The sequence below is a fragment of the Scyliorhinus torazame genome, chromosome 21 (genome assembly GCF_047496885.1).
Source record: "Scyliorhinus torazame isolate Kashiwa2021f chromosome 21, sScyTor2.1, whole genome shotgun sequence".
Classification (NCBI taxonomy): Eukaryota; Metazoa; Chordata; class Chondrichthyes; order Carcharhiniformes; family Scyliorhinidae; genus Scyliorhinus; species Scyliorhinus torazame.
Window position 1 is genome coordinate 29,860,895 of NC_092727.1, and position 18,997 is coordinate 29,879,891.

The window sequence follows — 18,997 nt, forward strand, 5'->3', positions numbered from 1 at the left end:
CAACAGTTCTTATATGTCTTTGAATTTGAGATGAAGTCACAAGTACACTATCCATGAGCAGGAAATATAAAATATTGACAAAATGCTCTTTAGGGTCAACCTTGACTTGTAATGGCAATCGTGATAAAGCATCAGCATTTGCATGCTGCTCTGACTTCTGATACTAGATATCATAAGTGTGTGCCGACAATACCAATGACCATCTTTGCAATCTACTAGCTGCCAAAGTAGGTATCCCTTTATATAACCCAATGATTGTAGTCAAGGGTCAGAAATCTGTCAAAAGAGTAAAATGACGCCCATAAAACTAATGGTAGAAACTTCTTACCATGCTCAAAGCTTCTTTTTCTAGCTGAGCGTAATTCATTTCTGCAATAGTAAGAGTGTTTGAAGCAAATTCTATCGGTTGTTCCCCTCCTGGAGCCATAATGTGTGAGACAACTGAACAATCTCCATAGGGTGAGGCTTCGCAAGCAAGTTGCAACTTCATCTTGGGATTATAATGAACCAACAGCTCTGACTTCTGTAACATCTATTTCACTTAACTGCGTGCATTTCCACATTCTTCTGACGAGTTTCATGCCTGTTTGACCCATTGGAACGTATGTAAAGACTTCAACCGCGTTGCTAAATTTGGCACAAATTTACCATAATAATTGATCAATCCTAAAAACTACTTTAAATGTGTCATATTTTGAGGAAATGGTTCTTCTAAGATTGCTGATATTTTCTTCAGCTTTTTGTGTTAACCGCCTTTGTCGATAATATGGAATTTATGGATGACTTGAAAAGTCACACTTTTCCTTTTTAACTCACAGGTTGTCACTTTATAACCACTTCAGGGCAGCTCTCAAATTTACCAATTGTTCCTGTCTTGGGTCACTGTCTGTTCGTTCTGCAAGGAATCTGCACGTTCTCCCCGTGTGTGCGTGGGTTTCCTCCGGGTGCTCCGGTTTCCTCCCACCATCCAAAGATGTGCAGGTTAGGTGGATTGGCCATGATAAATTGCCCTTAGTGTCCAAAAAGCTTAGGTGGGGTTACAGGGATAGGGTGGAGGCGTGAGCTTAAGTGTGGTGCTCTTTCCAAGAGCTGGTGCAGACTCGATGAGCCGAATGGCCTCCTTCTGCATTGTAAATTCTATTATTCTATGATTCGTGCTCACTCAAAACGGTAATGAGTATGTATTTTAAATAACATTGCACTCCATTCAATCCAGTTAGAATTTGATTCATGGATCTTTGAAAAAGAGTACACGCAGATGTATTCCAAAAGGAAGTCTTCTGTCACGAAACAGACCTTTGTGCATTGCCATGATGTGTAGTGGCTGTGAGTTGGCCACATTCATCTGCAGATGTGCGTTTGAAAGACCAATTTTGCTGAATTTTTGCCCTCCAGCAAACTATTCTTTAATCAGCAGCTGTAGATAATAATCTATGCACAAATCTGGGTTAATAGTAGTTCTATTTTGCTCCAGCCTCTATCAATGAAACCTCTTTTGTTGCTTGCTCAATGGATGTGGCAACTTCCACAGCAGCTTTTAGAGTTAAGTCACTTACAGTAAGCAGCTTCCTCTGAATAGATTCATTGCGGAGTCCACAAACCAGCCTGTCTCAAAAAGTATAAGTGTTGCACCAAATTCTCAAGATTTAACTAACCTTCTTAAAGATTCTAAAAACTGTAAAATGCTTTCACCTCCTTCTTGACTATGGCAGTGGAACCTTGCTATCGGGCAGCTCGCTCAAAATAGTGGGATTCCCTCGGGACTCCCTCGCCATGCTTAACTTTGCATGGTGGAGGATTGGAAATCGCTTCCCAGTGGGAATGCAATTCATCTCTGGCGGGAGAACATAGGGCTGGTTTCTTCGATTTTGCGGCTATGTCCGGAGGAAGCGCCTGGTCTTACGACCAAAAAGTCAGGGCCACCCCCGCACCGATGCTCTGCCCGGTGGGGGAATAGCAGCTACGCCATGTAAAGCCTTACCTGCAGATACGGGCGGAGACTGACCGGGCCCGTGGCTACGCATGCGCGAGCCGGTGACCTGGGGCGGCAGCGCCCTACAACATAGTGCCAGCCGTGTGCAGACCCGGCCTGCCAGATACTGCCCCCCTGTAACCCCCCTCGCCACCCCCAGACCATCCCCAAACAGTTTCCCCCAACCCCCGCCAAAGCGCCCCCTGGCCACCTCCCTTCCCCGACAGTCTGCAGCCGCCACATGAGGTCCCCGAAAACTGAGAGCACACGCGACCGACGCCGTCGGCCCAATGGCGTGCGGCATGCTCAGTGATTATGCCAGTTTTGAGGGGGAGGAACATCCGAAACACAACGCCCTCCCCAATTTCATCGTAAAAACAGATTCTCAGGCCAATCGCCAGACGCAATTTCAGTGTCGGCAATCGGAGAATCCCACCCACAGTCTCCCAAACGGAGAATTTCGCCCCAAGGCAGGGACATTAGAAATGCAATCTAATAGATATTGGAACAATGGCTGCCACACACATACCCAAAAATCTCTTAGAAATAAACAATGGGCGAAGTATTTCAAGGAAAGGCTGCCTAGCCACTAGTGGCACAAGTAGTGTCAAGGAAGTCTTCAGCATGGAACCATGCTGAAGGCTGCTCTCCATCCCTCTCTCTCTTTTCGAATAAGTGTGTTTCCAAGAAGCTAACTATACCAGAAGCCTACCTGCAAACCATAACCTCGTAACAATTGCAACATCTTCTACATCTAACCCCGTCCTAGAAACCAGCTAACCCAAATTGGCCGCAGCATTTAAAATCTACGCGTTCCAGGACAATCAAAGGGCATTTAATTATATATTCCTTTACTTTTTTTTAATTGGACTCTAACTCTCCTTATTTCCGATATGTGTGCATGTGTACATTCATATTATTCACAGCTTAAACGGTTATAAATACATTCAGATATGGAAAAGGCATGTCTTGGTGAAAAATAAATTTAAACCTTTGCTGTGGTGAACCAAACGGAACAGTTCACCCCTTCTCACCTGGTCAGAACATGGCTAATTAAGGGATAAAAGTCAGCCAGAAAACTGAGAGATCTCCCCTGATCTGCCGTGGGATCTTTCACATTTTCCCGAGAAACTGCCATCTTAATTAAAACTTTAGCAGAAATACAGTGCCTCCAGCTGTGCAGCACTCCTTCAGTGCTGCAGCAGAAGTATAAGTCCAGTTTACCTATTTGTTATCTTGAACCTATGACCTTTCAATTCAGAGGTGAATGTGCCCCACTGAGCCAAGGCAGTAAGGATGAACGCAAGTCCGCAGAAGAGAAGAGGGCGGAAATGCAGAGTTCATAGGTCACCGGATAGTGCCATGTATAACAGTATGACAGGCCTGGTAACCAGTTAACTCTGATAATAAATGATCCTCGTTGCTTGTGTACAAGAAGGCGGCGCACAATCCTCACGGGTTTAAGTGGAGGCTTTCACAAAGTGGTCTATATTTTCCTGCTGAAAGGTTGCCGATTCATATTGTTGTCTAATGGAACTGTCAGTTCTTATCTGTGGGCAGTATGTCAATAAAAAGAACATGTTGTCACATGTTTGTGTCAGAAGATCACATTATCCTCATTGAATATGTCTCCTGGATGCACTTTTTGTGAAAGCTCTTGCCGGAGAGTACAATTATGACAAGTCAAGAGTCTGTTTGTTACTTAATGAGCGAAGGGTGAATAGGAGGAATGAATCAGCTGCTGTTTGTGCCAGTAGGATCTGGAATGGATTTGATTTGAGAGGGTTTGTGAAAACACACACAAAATCTCCAAACCTTGTGCAAGAACAGACGTCAGACAATTGACTGGATTTTCTGGCCCCGTCCACTCCAGGCTGGTCCAGTCCTGCCAAAAGACAACAAATATCCGGCGACAGGTCCTGCCACGACGGGACTGGAAAATCCTGGCCAATAAGTGAAACAAAACACTAGGGAAAAGAAGTCGACCAGTTGATACCCATTGAAAAAAAACTGTGTCAATACCGTTAAACCCACTATAGGGACAGAGCTGAATGGCATCCGCTTCCCTTCTGACAGATATTTTAAGTTTATTGAACACTCAAGAATACAAAAGAATCAGCAACATGCTAAAAACAGTCACGAAAATCAGTAATATGCGAAAAGCATTTACAAGACACCAAGAAAGTACAATATCACCAGCTCTCAACACAGCACACACCATCCACCCCGACCACCTACCACCCTCCCCATTCCTGACCCCAACGATAGCTCCACATTCGCGGAAAGGCTTCCAAACAAGCAACACAGACTACCGTGAAAGGACACACTGGTGCAGGGCATGGTGTGTGAGAGAGCAAGACAACACACCCTCCGCTCCCAAGAGGAGGCACAGTTCAAACCAGAACAGTTCTTGTGAAAAAAACACCAGCTGCAAAGCCAGCATACGGCCATCTCTGCACCCCAATGGTTGGTAGAAAGGCACCCAAATGATCAGCGCAGACCACCGGAAAAGGACACACTGAAACGGGACATGACAGAAGAGAGAGGGAGAGAACTCCCTTTACAAAAAAAAAAGACAAAGGACAGGGCAACTACAAGAAATTTAACAAACAATTAAGTGCAAGGCAAAGCCGCCGGCAGTCATGTCAGTGCACTCTTCCCTCCCCACCCTCCCCAGCTCCAGCAATAGTCCCACATCGGTGAAAAGGCGCCCGCAAGCTGCTCAGTCCACCGGAAAAGGACAGGCAGGGCGTGGTTGAGGGAGAGAGAAAGAACATCCCTCCCCATCATTAGCACCTGGAAGGAGCTCTGAATCCCCAGTGCACAGAAACAGGAGGGCCGCAACCGGCGCACACCCAGCCGCTAAATCCAAAATAACAATACACAACAAAAATATAATAACAGCCATACAATTCCCCAACAATTAAACAAAACCAATATCAGTACAAGCAGTACACATAGTCAATTGGGCCACTGCCCTACTGCTCTCACAGTTCCGGCATCCGATCTCCGGGCATCATCCAGTCCAAAACTGCAAAGGTGAGTCCAATATCCTCCACTTCCAACATGGCAGCAGGCTAACCAAAATCCGCCCCATGCTCCACTCCCAGCCGGTGAGCAGAAAGGCAGCCAGTAACAAGTACTAGTCCCAGGCGTAGCATGCAAGCAGGCAACTCCATCCTCTCATTACCCTGCAAGCAACGTCTCCTCTATCCAACTGGCTGGAGCACCGTTCACCATTACTATAGTCCAGAAAAGGCAGCCAGCATACAGAATAACACACCAGGTCTGGAAGCAGGGTTACAGCCAGAAGCAGCAGAAGCTCAGAGAAAGATTCCCCTCCAACACCTCAGAGTGACTAGGGGGCGGAGCTCCCTCCTAATTGGAGGAACACCCCACAGATTCTAAACCCCGACCTGGAACCAGTTCGGGGAAGGAGGCCCTGCGGGAAGTGCAGTGTGGAGAGTAGCGTTTATTGTGACTAGTGTGGAATAAAGTGAGTTGTGCCCAGTCAGCCTGGCCTCACGTGGAGTCTTTGCCTCCACCTACAACACTGGCGACGAGGATGGGATGAAGTTGCCGTGAGAGGCAAGTGCTGCGACCTCCGATCATTTTTCAACCAGCCCGGGAGGCCGCTCTCCGACCGGCAGGCATGGCACACATAGATAAATTTGAGGCCTTTGACGCTGACTCGGACGATTGGGCCCAGTATGTCAAAAGACGTCAACGTTTTTTCCGTACGACTGCCATTACCAGTGACGAGCGACAGACCGTCACCTCGCTGATCGCTGTTGGCAGACCAACTTATGCGCTAATCAGGAACTTGACTTACCCAGACAAGCCAGACGGGTTGGTATTTCCACGCCCGCCCTATGCCGTAAGCACTTCACGCCAAGGTAGACCAGGAATTGGACCTTTTGGAGCAGCTGAGAATTATTCACCCTGTCCACTGTGCTGATTGGGCCATGCCCGTGTTCCCCGTGTTGAAGCCGGACGGGTTGATGGGGCTCTGTGGGGACTATAAAATGGCCGTGAACGGGCCTTGACCGTTACCCAGTCCCTCCAATCACGGATCTCTACGCCCGACTCAGCGCCGGAAATACCTTCACTAAGCTGGACATGAGCCACGCGTCCTTGCAGCTGGTGCTCGAGCCAAGTTCCCGGAAATATGTGACAATCCCATTGGGGATTGTACGAGTATATGTGGTTGCCGTTCGGAGTCTCCTCAGCTTGCGCAATTTTCCAGAGGGTTATGGAGAACATCTTGCGAGGGATGCCAAGGGTGGCCGTGTACCTGGATGATGTTCTCATCACTGAGACTAGTGTGGAATAAAGTGAGTAGTAACCTGTCATCCTAGCCTCTTGTGGAATCTTTGCCTCCGTCTACAACAAACACCATCTTGAAAGCAGTTTGAATGTTACAATGCATAGGTTCTCAATCTGAGGTCCACAGGGATGAATTTTATCAACCAAAAACAGATGGATCAGGGCGGTGACCGAGGGTTAGATCTTATAAACCTGAACCCTGACGCTCACCCACCCATTACTAGGTTTTGGGGCAGCCAGGCATCTCCCAGGAGGCAATTTAAATATCTTAATGAGGCTGTCAATCTCTGCTTTAACCTGCTTTGCCGATGTTATGGTGGGTGTCTGGATTTCCCGGTCTTGGGCAACCAGGTAATCTCATGGGATCACCGGTGAACAATAATATATGACTGCTGAATCATAAATGGCGGGTTTTGTTTTGCCAAAGTCTTTGTTAGGTTGTGGCGATTGGGTTGTGGAGAGCCTATATTCAGCAAAAAGCATGTAGCAAAGATAATGGGGATGATCTTAACCCTCTTCACCAAACAACGGGTGGGTTTGAGTCACATGGGAAGTGAGATTTAAAGCAATTTTAACCTTAACCCCATAAGTCTGCCTCCTTCCAGTTTTAATGAAGGAAGCTAAACCAATCCACTCACAGGAGGTGGGTCTGTCATGTACATATTTTGAATGACGATGCAAGTCTAAGATTTTGGCCGGGATTCTCTATTGACCTCCGCTCCGATCGGGAATCCTGATGGGGCGGAGATTGACGTGCCCCCCAAAAAACGGGTTTGGCACCTGTTGCTATGCTCCGATTCCCCTGCTGCCGGCGGTAACGCACTATCCGCCCTGCACCAGCAGAAACATTTAATCAATGTTAAGCATGCAGATGCATGCAATTAATGTTTGAAGCCCAAGTCTTCTCCACCTCCCCGACTCCACATAGGGAAATCAACCAGGCGAGATTTAGGGCAAGGTTGCTCAAGCACAGCCCTGTTGTGGTCAAGAGGGTCAGAGCACTGATTAAGTGCCCCTCAGCCGCTGCCAGGCTGCAGAAGTGGGTCAACCAAGGGTCCTAGGGGTTGAATCCCCCCCCCCCAGTCTACCCATCAGACCCCCCATCAGATCCATCATCAGTCAATCCTATCAGAGACCCCCATCAGAGCCCTTGCCCCCATCAGACTCCTGCCTGAAAGTTGAAGAGCAGTCCAGACAATGAACAAATTATTGCATTTTCACTTACCTTTTCCAAACATCTGCTGCCTCAGACAGACTTCTTTAAAGCTGTTGCAGGTTCCTTGAAAGCCTATATCACTTGAAAGGGTTTCAAAATGCCTGACAGTCTTTGAAATTCAAAACTGCTATTCAATTTCACAAAGAAAAACCTTTCGCTAGCGTGTGATTGACAATTTTATGGATCAGGCACAACTGCTTAGTGGATTGTTTGTTGATCTCTCCCTCAACACTAGAATGCATCTCAAGTACTCTGTTTTGATGCTAACCACAATGTGTTCATAAACACTCTTGCTCTGATTGAATCTCTCACCACACCAAAAGGAGCTAAGTGCTTTCTGCTGTGAAAACGAGGAAGTGATACCACTTTAACACAGCAGCTGAAGGGAGATAAAGCCAGTTGTATGGGACAGATAAGTGTCTTTGCAGCACTACATAAGGATCAGGAGAAGCAGGAGTGCTTTCCCCTTGGCACTAAAAATGACCTTGTTAACCACCTATGTGATCAGACCCATTCTATCCCATCTGGATCTCAACTTTCTCCCCATCCTTCCTAGCCTACAATCACCTCCGCTGGCCAACCTCCCATGACTTCTACAAGCCCCCTTGATCATCTCCATGGCACCTGATGTTGTTCTTCCCCAACAATCTTTTTGGGCGCATCATCCCCTTGCACTCACCAACCCACAATCTCTCCCTCCTCTCCACTTCCCACCCAGAAGGAAAAAACACTAAAAAGGGGAAATAAGAATACTGGTCTGAAGTGGTCTTGTGCACTTTATAATGGAACACCAGTAAAACGGCGGGGGGGAAAAGACGATTGGCTCTAACTTTTTTCCTTCTGGGCATGCAGCAGGCTGAGTCACTGGGCAGACAGCTCAGCTCTCAGTGTGATAGGAAACAGATACCAAAGGTGGTATAAGTGCAGCCATTAAATTCAGCGGAACAGAGGGGAAACCCGGGCCGGAATTCTCCAGTCGTTGGCATTCTCTACTCCCGTTAGCAGCGCACCCCTTCCCGCAGGTTTCCCAGCGGGGTGACTTCAATGGGAAATGCCATCGACATGCGGCGGGAGTAGAGAACTCCGTCACCAGTGAATTGTGTTCCACCAAGAAATACGTGGCTGGTTGGATCGGTGAATCCAGTTTCTGTTCTTCCACATTTCCTGACCACTAAACTGCCTGGCCCCTTTGCCATACCCTGCTTCCTGCCCCATAAATATCAGGGCCATTATGGCACTTGGCATGTGGTGAAACTGGTGTCAAGCCCCTCCGCAAATTGGCAATTCTGAATCTCTCCCCAAAATGGTTACACTTTGTCTTTAAGAGTATGTTTGCTCCACATGCAGCTTAAATGGAGTCAGACGAGTCATTTTTTTATCAGTGCAGCCCATGATAACAAGGAAGATCAAGCCATTTGAGGGACAAGTTTAACTGCTGAACTATCTAATGGATTTTGCCACGAATGGCTACCCTGCTGTGATTTGTAGATTTCTCCGGTGCAAAATGTGAGGTTTGAAAGCAATGAATCCCCACGTACCAGTTCTGAGATCAATCCATGATCATGGAAAGGGCAAGTTAAGGGCAGTTTGTTTTCTTTCTGTGTAGATTGAACTTCCTCTCACAGGAGCTATATATCACCCGGTCGGTACAATGGTATCCCAATGGTTCGCACTTACAGAATGTAGAAATACCATTTAAAATCCTGACAATTATGTCTTCATTGTTTGCTATGATCTTCTGTCCCAGTATTTGGCTGTTCCATTTTTTTAAGTCCTAGCTTCTGCGCAATTATGTCTGTAATAATTAACCACCCGTGATCTTTTTGTTGTCTCCTAGGACCGCCCTTTATCATCTCTCCGCCAGAAAATATCACAGTAAACATATCGCAAGATGCCCTCTTCACCTGTCAGGCAGAAGCGTATCCTGGCAACTTGACGTACACCTGGCTCTGGGAGGAAGAGAACGTCTTCTTCAAGAAGTAAAGTCTTGTTTTTTCTTATGCACTGATTCGCATTTCTGTTCCCACCAGGTGACTTTCTCGTACAGCTCTTAATCTATTGGCAAAAATAATGTAAATGCTCTTTTTGCTTCAATTTCTTTTTGGAATGCTATTTTTCTTCATTTATTAGTCATGTATATTTCATTTCCTTGAAATTATTTCCTCTCCTCCTCTCCAGACGATGTTAACCCATTTGCTGGGAGTCCAAGTTACTCGGTACTGGCCGCCTACAGGGCATCAGCATACTGGGCTTTCATCAAGAGGAGGAGTCCTTAGGCTTTTCATCATATGAGGCACCACAAGCAAGCCTGCCCTTCCCTCATAGAATTTGCACTTACATCCACTTTGCAGCAGGGGTCATTAACAAGCAGTCAGGTTTGGGAACACATGATTGATTTTCCAGCATTGAGACTTTACCTCGTAAGCTGTTCATTAATACCAAAACAATTTTAATGTATGTCTAATGTATAATACATGGTTTGGTTGAGAGTGCAACTAGTAATATGAGTCATAAATCCACCGCTGATTTGTTATCAAATTATGTCAAACTGCACTGCCGCCTTTAAACAGGCGGCGACATATTTGTGAGAGTGGATGTAAGCTTTTTTACTTCCATCACACAAATTTAAAGCTGGGTTTCTCTTCATGAGCTCCCTGAACATGAGTAAAAGGTTCCTCTGCTTGCAATAAAATCATAAACCTGAACCCCATGAGTGGGTTTATATTTTTAACACACAGGGTGAGCAGATGGACAAGGAGCTCAAAACTGAGCTCGACCTGTGCACATGGACTAAACGAAGCGTTGCGACTGGATGAACTTTCTATTCTGCAGCTAAGGAATAATTCAATCCATCAGGATTTCAGCAGGGATTTCTGCTTCTGCACTTGTCCAATTCACTCCTTGAGTGAAACACCACTGCCTGTCAAGTGCAGAAGTGAAAATCCCAGCTTTTAAGGCCGGTGGCTGGCTCTAACCAGCAGATCAAAAGTTATTCAGTGACAATGTTGTGCAGCTCTCAAGCTTCAACAAATATATGCACACCATCATCACCTATGCTAGTTACAAGATTTGAATAGATTTGTGTACATATTCTGGACTAACATCTGACTTCCTGATCATAAACTGCTGGGAACTTATACATAAATTTAGCCGTAATTATTTCTGCAATTGTTATCGCTTGAGTTAATCTTCATGTCCCATGGACAAGGAGTGTCCATCTCACTGGAAACAGGGGACTCAGAAATGGGACAAACAAACACCCAGAAGGAATATCAGACAGTGATTTCATAAGAATACAAAAGTGTGGAGTGGAGGTGAAAAGCCATTTACCCTGTTGAGTATATACCCTTCAGTGAACCATGCAAAATCTGTATTTTTAGAACCTTGGAACTTGCCTATATTTCTTGAGGAGTCAATTAAATCCAAGTAAACCTGCAAACTTCCACCAGATAATTCCCGATGATGCGGTACAGCCGCTAGAGGCGACTCCTTGATGTTTTACTTCACCACCCACAGTCTGGCTGAAATGTATCAATCACATTCAATTTACAAATTACATTTACAAATCTATGCAAAAAGCCGACATGTCTCCTCCCAATTGTATTCACCAATTTTAAGTGGGTATCCCTGCCTTCAGGCGAGCTACACCATTGTTCTCCATTTGACCGGACCATTAAAAAAAACAATCAAATTGTTGCAAGAATCATGATATCATAGTTCCAATCTGAACCCTGTGTTGGTCTGCTCCCCCTGTTGATTTGAAGTGAATGTTGTCAATTCAGTAAAGTTAGACTGGGAGGAGGCTGGTTGGGATAGGTATATAAAAACAATAAACAATGATGACCTGGCAATCCATTCTTCAGCGTGAGAGACCTTCAATAATATGCCGCTGCCAAAAAATTTGTATATTCTAGAGTCTGTTTCTGAATCTATTACCAGTAGCCAATTGCAGAAGCATGGACACTCTGCCATCTCGTGGTCTCATTGAGGGGTGCACCTACAATAGGATCTTTTTGTATAGCTGCCAACACTGACAAGGCCATTTTAAATGAGCTTTTGTAATTACAGTGGAAGGCACTTTAAAAACAGCATTAATGCATCAGAGATATCAGCAAATAATCCCTCAAGGTCCCTTTGAATCAAAGGACTTACATACATTTTTTTAAACTTTCTGAACGTAAGATAATTAGGCAACAAGATGGGTTTGACTTTGAGTCCTTTCGTACAGTCTTTTAGGGTAGTGGGTGCCTGGAATTCGCTGCCGGAGGAGGTGGTGGAAGCAGGGACGATAGTGATGTTTAAGGGGCATCTTGACAAATACATGAGTAGGATGGGAATCGAGGGATACGGACCCCGGAAGTGTAGAATATTTTAGTTTCGGCGGGCAGCATGGTCGGCACAGGCTTGGAGGGCCAAAGGGCCTGTTCCTGTGCTGTACTTTTCTTTGTCCTTTGTTCTTTGTACAGCAGTGGTTGTTCTGAGATGTTAAGGAAAGGTGAGAGGTAAAGCACAAACCAATGTGTTTAAACTGGAATATAAACGCTGGTGTATTTGTTCCAATGGATTTGTATCCTTAAAATGTTCTTTATCGTCGCTTTTGCCTGCCTGGTTGCCAATTGTCTCCATGCCAACTTCGGAAGAGCTGAATACAGAGCAGTACCCCGGCTGACAGGCTGCTTGAGTCTGGGGCTGTGTTGTTCATTGCTCAAACCCAGGGGAAGAAGAGGTATGTCTGTGAGCAAGACAAGCTGACGATCGAGACAAAATTACAATATTGGATGGGCATTTTTATTTAAAAAGTAGAAATGCAAAGTAGGTGACATTTGACCAGAAAGAGGTAAAAAGTGTAAGGTTATTTCTTATGCATCTGACTTTAAGTTGCCTCTCTACTCTTGGAGGTGGTGCTCATGTCGGAGACAGAAACAACTGTGGGAAAATCTATCAAAACCATATATTGCATGTGGGCATATGGAACAGGCCTTCTGAAACAATGAGATGCCACTGTATCTATGTACCAGTGATAGCCTTGCACAGTGTTTTGTGTTCAGTTTGAGGAGGTTAAAACCTCCACTTCCACTTTTCCTTCTGCTGGTTCGGAAAATGTTGCCGATAGTTGGAAATTCATGAGCTCAATTATCAGTCTGGTGCCGCGATCCCAGCAGCTGCATAATTTCCAGGTCCTGATCCCATGCTGCCCCGTGCGACACAATCTTCAAATGTAGATGCTCTAATTGGCCTAGCGGTGTGGTCAGCACCCAATTAGCGGCGCCAAGGAGGAAGGAGCTGCCTGCTGAGTCTGAGCGTCAAAGGCAGATGGTTGCCATGACAGGGATTGTCACTACTTTGCAGAAGAGAGGAGGAATCTTATCGGAGGGCTAGCAGTCTTAGTGTGCACATAAGTGCCCAAAGAGCCAAATGTCTAAAGATGTACAGGTTAGCTGGATAGGCCATGCTAAATTTCCCCTTTGTGACCAGGGATGTGCAGGTTAGGTGGGGTTACGGGGAAAGGGCAGGGGAGTGGGTCTCGGTAGGGTGCTCTTTCAGAGGGTCGGTGCAGACTCGATGGATCAAATGACCTGCTACTGCACTGTAGAAATTCTGTGGAGCATGAGCTCAAGCAAAATCCTGGCAGCAAAAAGATTTCCTCATTTAAAAAAAATGATTTAATTGTTCCCTGCTTTGGATGTGGCAGTTGTGCAGTAATGTGCGGCATGGCTGTGATTTTCCGAGACCATTCGTTTTGGGCCGTAATGGGCACTGAATCTCATGAGAAGCTAAAAACAGGATTTGCGTCAACGAGAACTCCAAACGCGATCTTCCCGAGATCACCCCACTAATGTAATCAGGTTTACACCCAGCGATGACGTGAACGTGATTAGGTTACATTTTAATCTATTTAACTGTTTAAACTCGGCTTAAAGCTGAATCTTCTAGGAACGTTAGATGTTCCCACCTGCTGTCTGCAGAAACAGAGTAGGTTAAAGTCCAACAGGTTTGTTTCGAACCACTAGCTTTCAGAGCACTGCTCCTTCCTCAGGTGAATGACGAGGTAGGTTCCAATGAAAAGGTAGGTGAGGAAGGAGCAGTGCTCCGAAAGCTAGTGATTCGAAACAAACCTGTTGGACTTTAACCTGGTGTTGTAAGACTTCTTACTGTGCTCACCCCAGTCCAATGCCGGCATCTCCACACCATGCAAAAACAGAGACCAGACATGATGACCACACTGGGCGCTCAGAGACCAGTGCAGTCCCGGGTGGTCAGGGACATGGTTGGGCAGTGCCCTGGCACTGCCGCTTGGCACCTTGACTGTGCCAACTTGGAAGTGCCAGGTTAATACTGATATGGGCCAAAGCCTTAAGGGGGTGTGGCCGGGGTGGGGCCTATAGGGAGACTCCAATGCTCCGATGCCAGTGATCCTGGGGGTGGGGGGGTAGGGGCTGAGTGGGTTCATGCCTGCAATCCTAGGTTGGGGGGGGGGTGGAAACGACCCGGGGGGGCTTGATGCCATTGATGCTAGCAATCACTGATGGGAAGTGTCCTCATGTTCAAAGGTGGGGGGGCTCTTGAACTTCATTTCGAAATTGGGGCTGATCTCTGTGGAGCCAGGCGTGACAGCATCTTTAGGCCCCACCCCTCACAATGACGGTGCAAAACATGCACCCCTTCTAAAAAATGGCAAAGTGTGCAAAGGTCTCAACAGAAGACCCACCTGTTTCTCACCGGTTTTCAGTCAGAAACTGATACTTTGCATTCTTTGGGAAAATTCCACCCCATATTTAGCATTTTGTGAAGTGAAAATCACTTTCCACATCCCAACCACTGGATTAACTCCAGTTTCCCGACTCCTCCCACCCCACCTCAAAATTCCAAGGCATCAGGGCACTGACAGGGAGCGCAATTTTCAAAGCCTGATGACCCCCACTTTTGACCCCACAATGGTTTATAATTCTCAATCCATGAGTCTAAGAACAGGAGATAGATAATACAACATCGAACCAAGTCAAAGAATCAAGTGGTCCAGGAATTTGTACCGAGGACTGGCTGAGCTTTAGAAATGTGTAATTATGTAAGTGATACATTTTTTCTAATGAATGAAGATTGTGGCATGAAAATCCAGGTAGTCCCATTCCACTGATTGCACTAGTTTCACTCCCACTGGTACCCTCCAGTACTAGCTCTGCCAGAGTCACCAGAATGGCACCTCATACAACGAAACAGGGTGCCGCATGTGCCATATCAACCCACAGCATTCTGGCCTGTCTGAGGAAATTGATGCTCCACATCACCTCCCTCCACCAAAAACCTGTCACATGACCTTGGACCTCTGAACAAAGGAAAAGCTCCAAAAATGGCAGAAACCCAGTGGGGTTCAGTTTAACTGAACTTGCCTAACTGGAGACGGACATGAATTCATTGTTTGCCTGTTTTACAAGCAATTCCAGTGACTCCAGTGGGCATTCAATGGGAAATGTTTTTGACAATACATATTCCGTCAATACTGTCCAGGAGCATAAAAACAGGAGTAGGACATTGTCGATCTTGAATCTGTTTTGCCATTCATTTAGTTTATAACCAATCTGTACCTTAACTGCATCTACCTGTCCCATAACCCTTATGACCCCAGTCCAGTGAAAATCTGTCAATCTCGTTTTGCCATTTTTCAATTGACCCACATTTTTCTGTGGGAGCAAATTTTTGTTTTCTACTATGCTTTATGTGAAGAAGTGTTTCCTGCATCAGCCTTGAATGGCTAGTTCTAATTTTAAGGTTACATCCCTGGCTCTCGACTTTCCCGTCAGAGAAAATAGTTTCTCTCTATCGATCACATCGACTCACTTAAACATCTTATTATCATAAAAACCCAATTGGTTCACTTATATCTTTGAGGGAAGGGAGCCTGCTATTCTTACACGGTGCCATCAATATGCGACACCAGCCCCACACTAATGTGGGACCAGTTATAGCAAACCGACTCAGGAGGTCCAATTTTGATTTCAGGATAAATGTCCTCAATATTTCCAGGTTCCAACCCCAAAATGTGATGGAACACTATTTTCCAAGTATCAGCCACTAATTGCCCAGGCCCAAGCTTGGCCCCCAGTTAGAGACATTGGTCTGGAGGTGGGAGACAAGCACACGGGAATAATATGAAAGGCAAATAGCAGCCATGGCTGGGCTTGTCATTAGATTTTAAAATGGATGAGCAGGAAGAGGAGAGGGCCAGCGAAGGCTTGGGAAGCTGTCCTCAGGCGGTATCCCATTTTTCTGATGCCTTGAGGTCCTGATAAGGCCGTGGCAAACGAGAAAACTAGAATCCTCCTTCCAGTTGGAAAACAAAATCGAGTAGGCATGGCTAGAGGTGGCTGCGGTGGACAGCAACCTCACATTGCTCTCAAGAGTAGAATGCAAACACTCTGCGCAGTGGTTAGCACTGGGACTGTGGCGCTGAGGACCCGGGTTCGAATCCCGGCCCTGGGTCACTGTCCGTGTGGAGTTCGCACAGTCTCCACAGTGTGGATTTCACCCCTACAACCCAGAGATGTGCGGGTTAGGTGGATTGGCCACGCTAAATTGTCCCTCAATTGGAAAAAAAAAAATTTCATTTAAAAAAAGAGTACAAACACTTTGTTCCACACAAACTCAAATCTCTCAGCTCAAGGGAAGGAAAATGTATATGAGTGGCTGAGTGTCATTTTTCACATCTTTTCCACATGCAGCCATGAGCATTGATGGCTCCCCGTGTTGTATCCAACAGCCATGCTCAAACATACCCCAGATCCCCATGTTCCTATGTTGACCATTTGTAAATTGCTAGCTGTTGCTCTTCACAATCCTAACGAGCTCTACAACAAGCTCAACATGTAATTAATTCTTCTTCGGCGATCACTTTCTAACAAGTAGGATTGTCCAGCTAAGAAACTCTGTGGTCCTTGCGTGGCTGATGAGCCTGTTCCGAGAGTCAGGTTTTAGACTGCCCACTTTGGAATGTTTCCAGGGGGTTGGATCGATCCTTGGACTCTAGATCGCTGTTATTCTTCCTCCCTGAGGCTCCTTTTACGGGCCACCTCTTCATCTTAAGCACATGGCAGGCCTAGTGGTGTTGGTTTTCAATGATTATGTCCTTGATGCTGGTGCTCTTGGTTCCTTCTAGAACACTGATGTTAGTACGCCCGCCCTCCCAGTTGATGCGGAGAATATGTCTCATAAAGCATTGACGGTGCCTCTCCAGGTCCTAGGGGTGGCGTCTGTACCTAGTCCAAGTTTCTGAGCCGTTTGGAGGATTAGGAGGACGATTGTCATGTACCCAAGGATCTTAAAGTCAGCATGAAAGCCACGGTCATCAAATACTCTTGGCCTAGGAATCTGAAGGAGGCCCTCGTGGATTGGATACGATGTTGGATCTCCGCATTAATGTCAGCCTGAGATGAGAGGTGGCTCCCCAGATAGGGGAAATGTTCCACATTTCATCGGGTTTCTCCGTTGACCTTGATGGAGGGAGAGAATGGATCTTGCCCTGGGACGAGTTGGTAAAGGACTTGAATCTCCTTGAGGTTGAGGCTGAGACCAATTCTTTGGCACGCTTCGCGAAGGTGTCAAGCATGGTTTGGAGATTCCCTTCAGAGAGAGTGGAGATGGCGATGTCATCCGCATACTGGAGTTCCACGACTGATGTCAGTGTTGTTTTCTTCCTGGATTTCAACCAGTTGAGGTTGAAAGGTTTTCCGCCCATTCTATAGACGATGTCCACTCCACTGGGAAGCTGGTTTTTAACAGGGTGAAGGATGGTGGCGATGAGGATGGAGAAAAGGGTGGGGTCTGATAACTGTTTCATTCCAGTCTTGACCTCAAATGTTTCTGTCTTATTTCTGTTGGTGTGGACGGTCACCAACATCTTGTCGTGGAGGAGTCGGAGGAAGTTGGTGAATTTCTCTGGATAGCCGACCTTTGACAGGGTCCTCCGTAGCACTTCCCGATTGACTGAGTCAAAAGTCTTGTTCAGATCGAGGCCATGTAGAGTGGTTGATGTTGCTCTTGGCATTTCTCTTGAAGTAATCAATTACAGGCATGCTGGTTGCCATCTCTCCCTCCCGTCTTCCCTTTGAAATGTCAATGCAGCACTGAGCTATCAGGAACCAGTGATGTCTTCTGAATGCATGAGTTTACTGAACTCACCCCGACAGGCGATTGGAAATTCAGCAACTAGGGATGGACAAAAAATATTCCCTATTTAAAAAGTTATAATTTAGTCTCAGTGCTCTGGAAAGATAGATTTAATTGAAATTTACGGCCACGAGCTAACAGAAATGTTTCTAAGGGCGTGATCTACCTGAATGAGGACAGAGTCCCGTAGCACGTGAGATAAGCCGTACGTTTCTCGGCGATTGGAGTGCCACGAAACACCCCGCTATCTAACGCCTTTCTGGGTAGATCGGGAGCCTCAGTGGCGAACTCCCCGACGAGGCTGCACTTAGCCCTGTTTTCTGTACTGAGGAACTCTGCTCGCCAGAACTCCACAGTGCAGCAAGAGATTGGGATGCCATTTTAAATGGCGTCCCTATCTATGGAGTCCCTGAGGTAACTCCAGAACACGCCCAAACCTCAACTCACTCAAAGGAGGACCCCCCCTCCCGCACCACCCCACACCCACGCAGGGCACACCCTGGCTCGATCACCGCTTTCTAAAAAATGCCAGACTGGCATCATGGAAGTGCCCCGGTCAGCTGGCCATGCCACCTGGGAACCTTGGCAGTGCCAGGCTGGAACTACCAGGCTGCACGGGGTGTAGCAGCAGTGCCAGTATACCACCCTGCCCAGAGGGCATGCACCTGGAGGCCTCCAATTCCCTGGGAGACCCCCATGAGTGCTGTTCTGTCTGCTCCCCCTTTGTGGAGACCAGCACTGAACGACGCTCGCCCAAAACAAGGGAGTTAGATCCCACACCTTGGTTAGATCTCGGGAACGCATATTCGAGTGATACTAGCTGTCTCATTCTAATATGCAATTTTCCAGAAAGTGATCCCGCCCTCAATGGGCAGAATTTACATTGTGACATCTCGCAAGATCGTGTTCGCTCTCACGAGGCGTGGCGAGCCGAGTGTGTCTCGGAAGTGGGATCTCCCAGCATCTACCGCTCGTGTTGTGTCGTGCCGTGCTGATTTACAGGAGCAACGTAATAATCAGGCATCCCTTGAACCCCCTGCAACCCGCGTCATAAGGCAGGGAACCCCCGGGCCTGATTGTTGGCATGGGCAAGATGCCACCTAGGCAACTTGGCACTGGCACCCTGGCAATGGCCCTGCCAGCCTGGCAGAGCTACCTGGAAAACCTGTGTTGCCTTTTTACCCTTTAGGTGAACCACAAGCTGTTCCTTATATTGTACAAATGACCACACAACCAGTATGTTAGCTCAAAAAAACAGTTTATTAATAACTCAGGACTTGTATCTCTATGCAGTAATACACGCAGCTCTGTACTAAACTACA

General features: G+C 46.6%; 1 protein-coding gene and 1 pseudogene across 3 annotated transcripts in view; one reads left to right on the forward strand and one right to left on the reverse strand.

Annotated features, from left to right (window-relative positions):
* The window catches only part of igsf9bb (immunoglobulin superfamily, member 9Bb), an 889,343-nt gene that overhangs the window by 693,242 nt on the left and 177,104 nt on the right, over positions 1-18,997 (forward strand). For all 3 annotated transcript variants that reach the window (XR_011937440.1, XM_072486656.1, XM_072486657.1), the window contains exon 6: positions 9,352-9,493. Coding sequence is in view for 2 of the 3 variants with exons in the window: in XM_072486656.1 (XP_072342757.1) it covers positions 9,352-9,493 (142 nt within the window). In the remaining variant the exon portion in view is untranslated. The remainder of the gene's footprint in view (positions 1-9,351; positions 9,494-18,997) is intronic.
* The window catches only part of LOC140398712 (uncharacterized), a 41,809-nt pseudogene continuing 32,941 nt past the window's right edge, over positions 10,130-18,997 (reverse strand).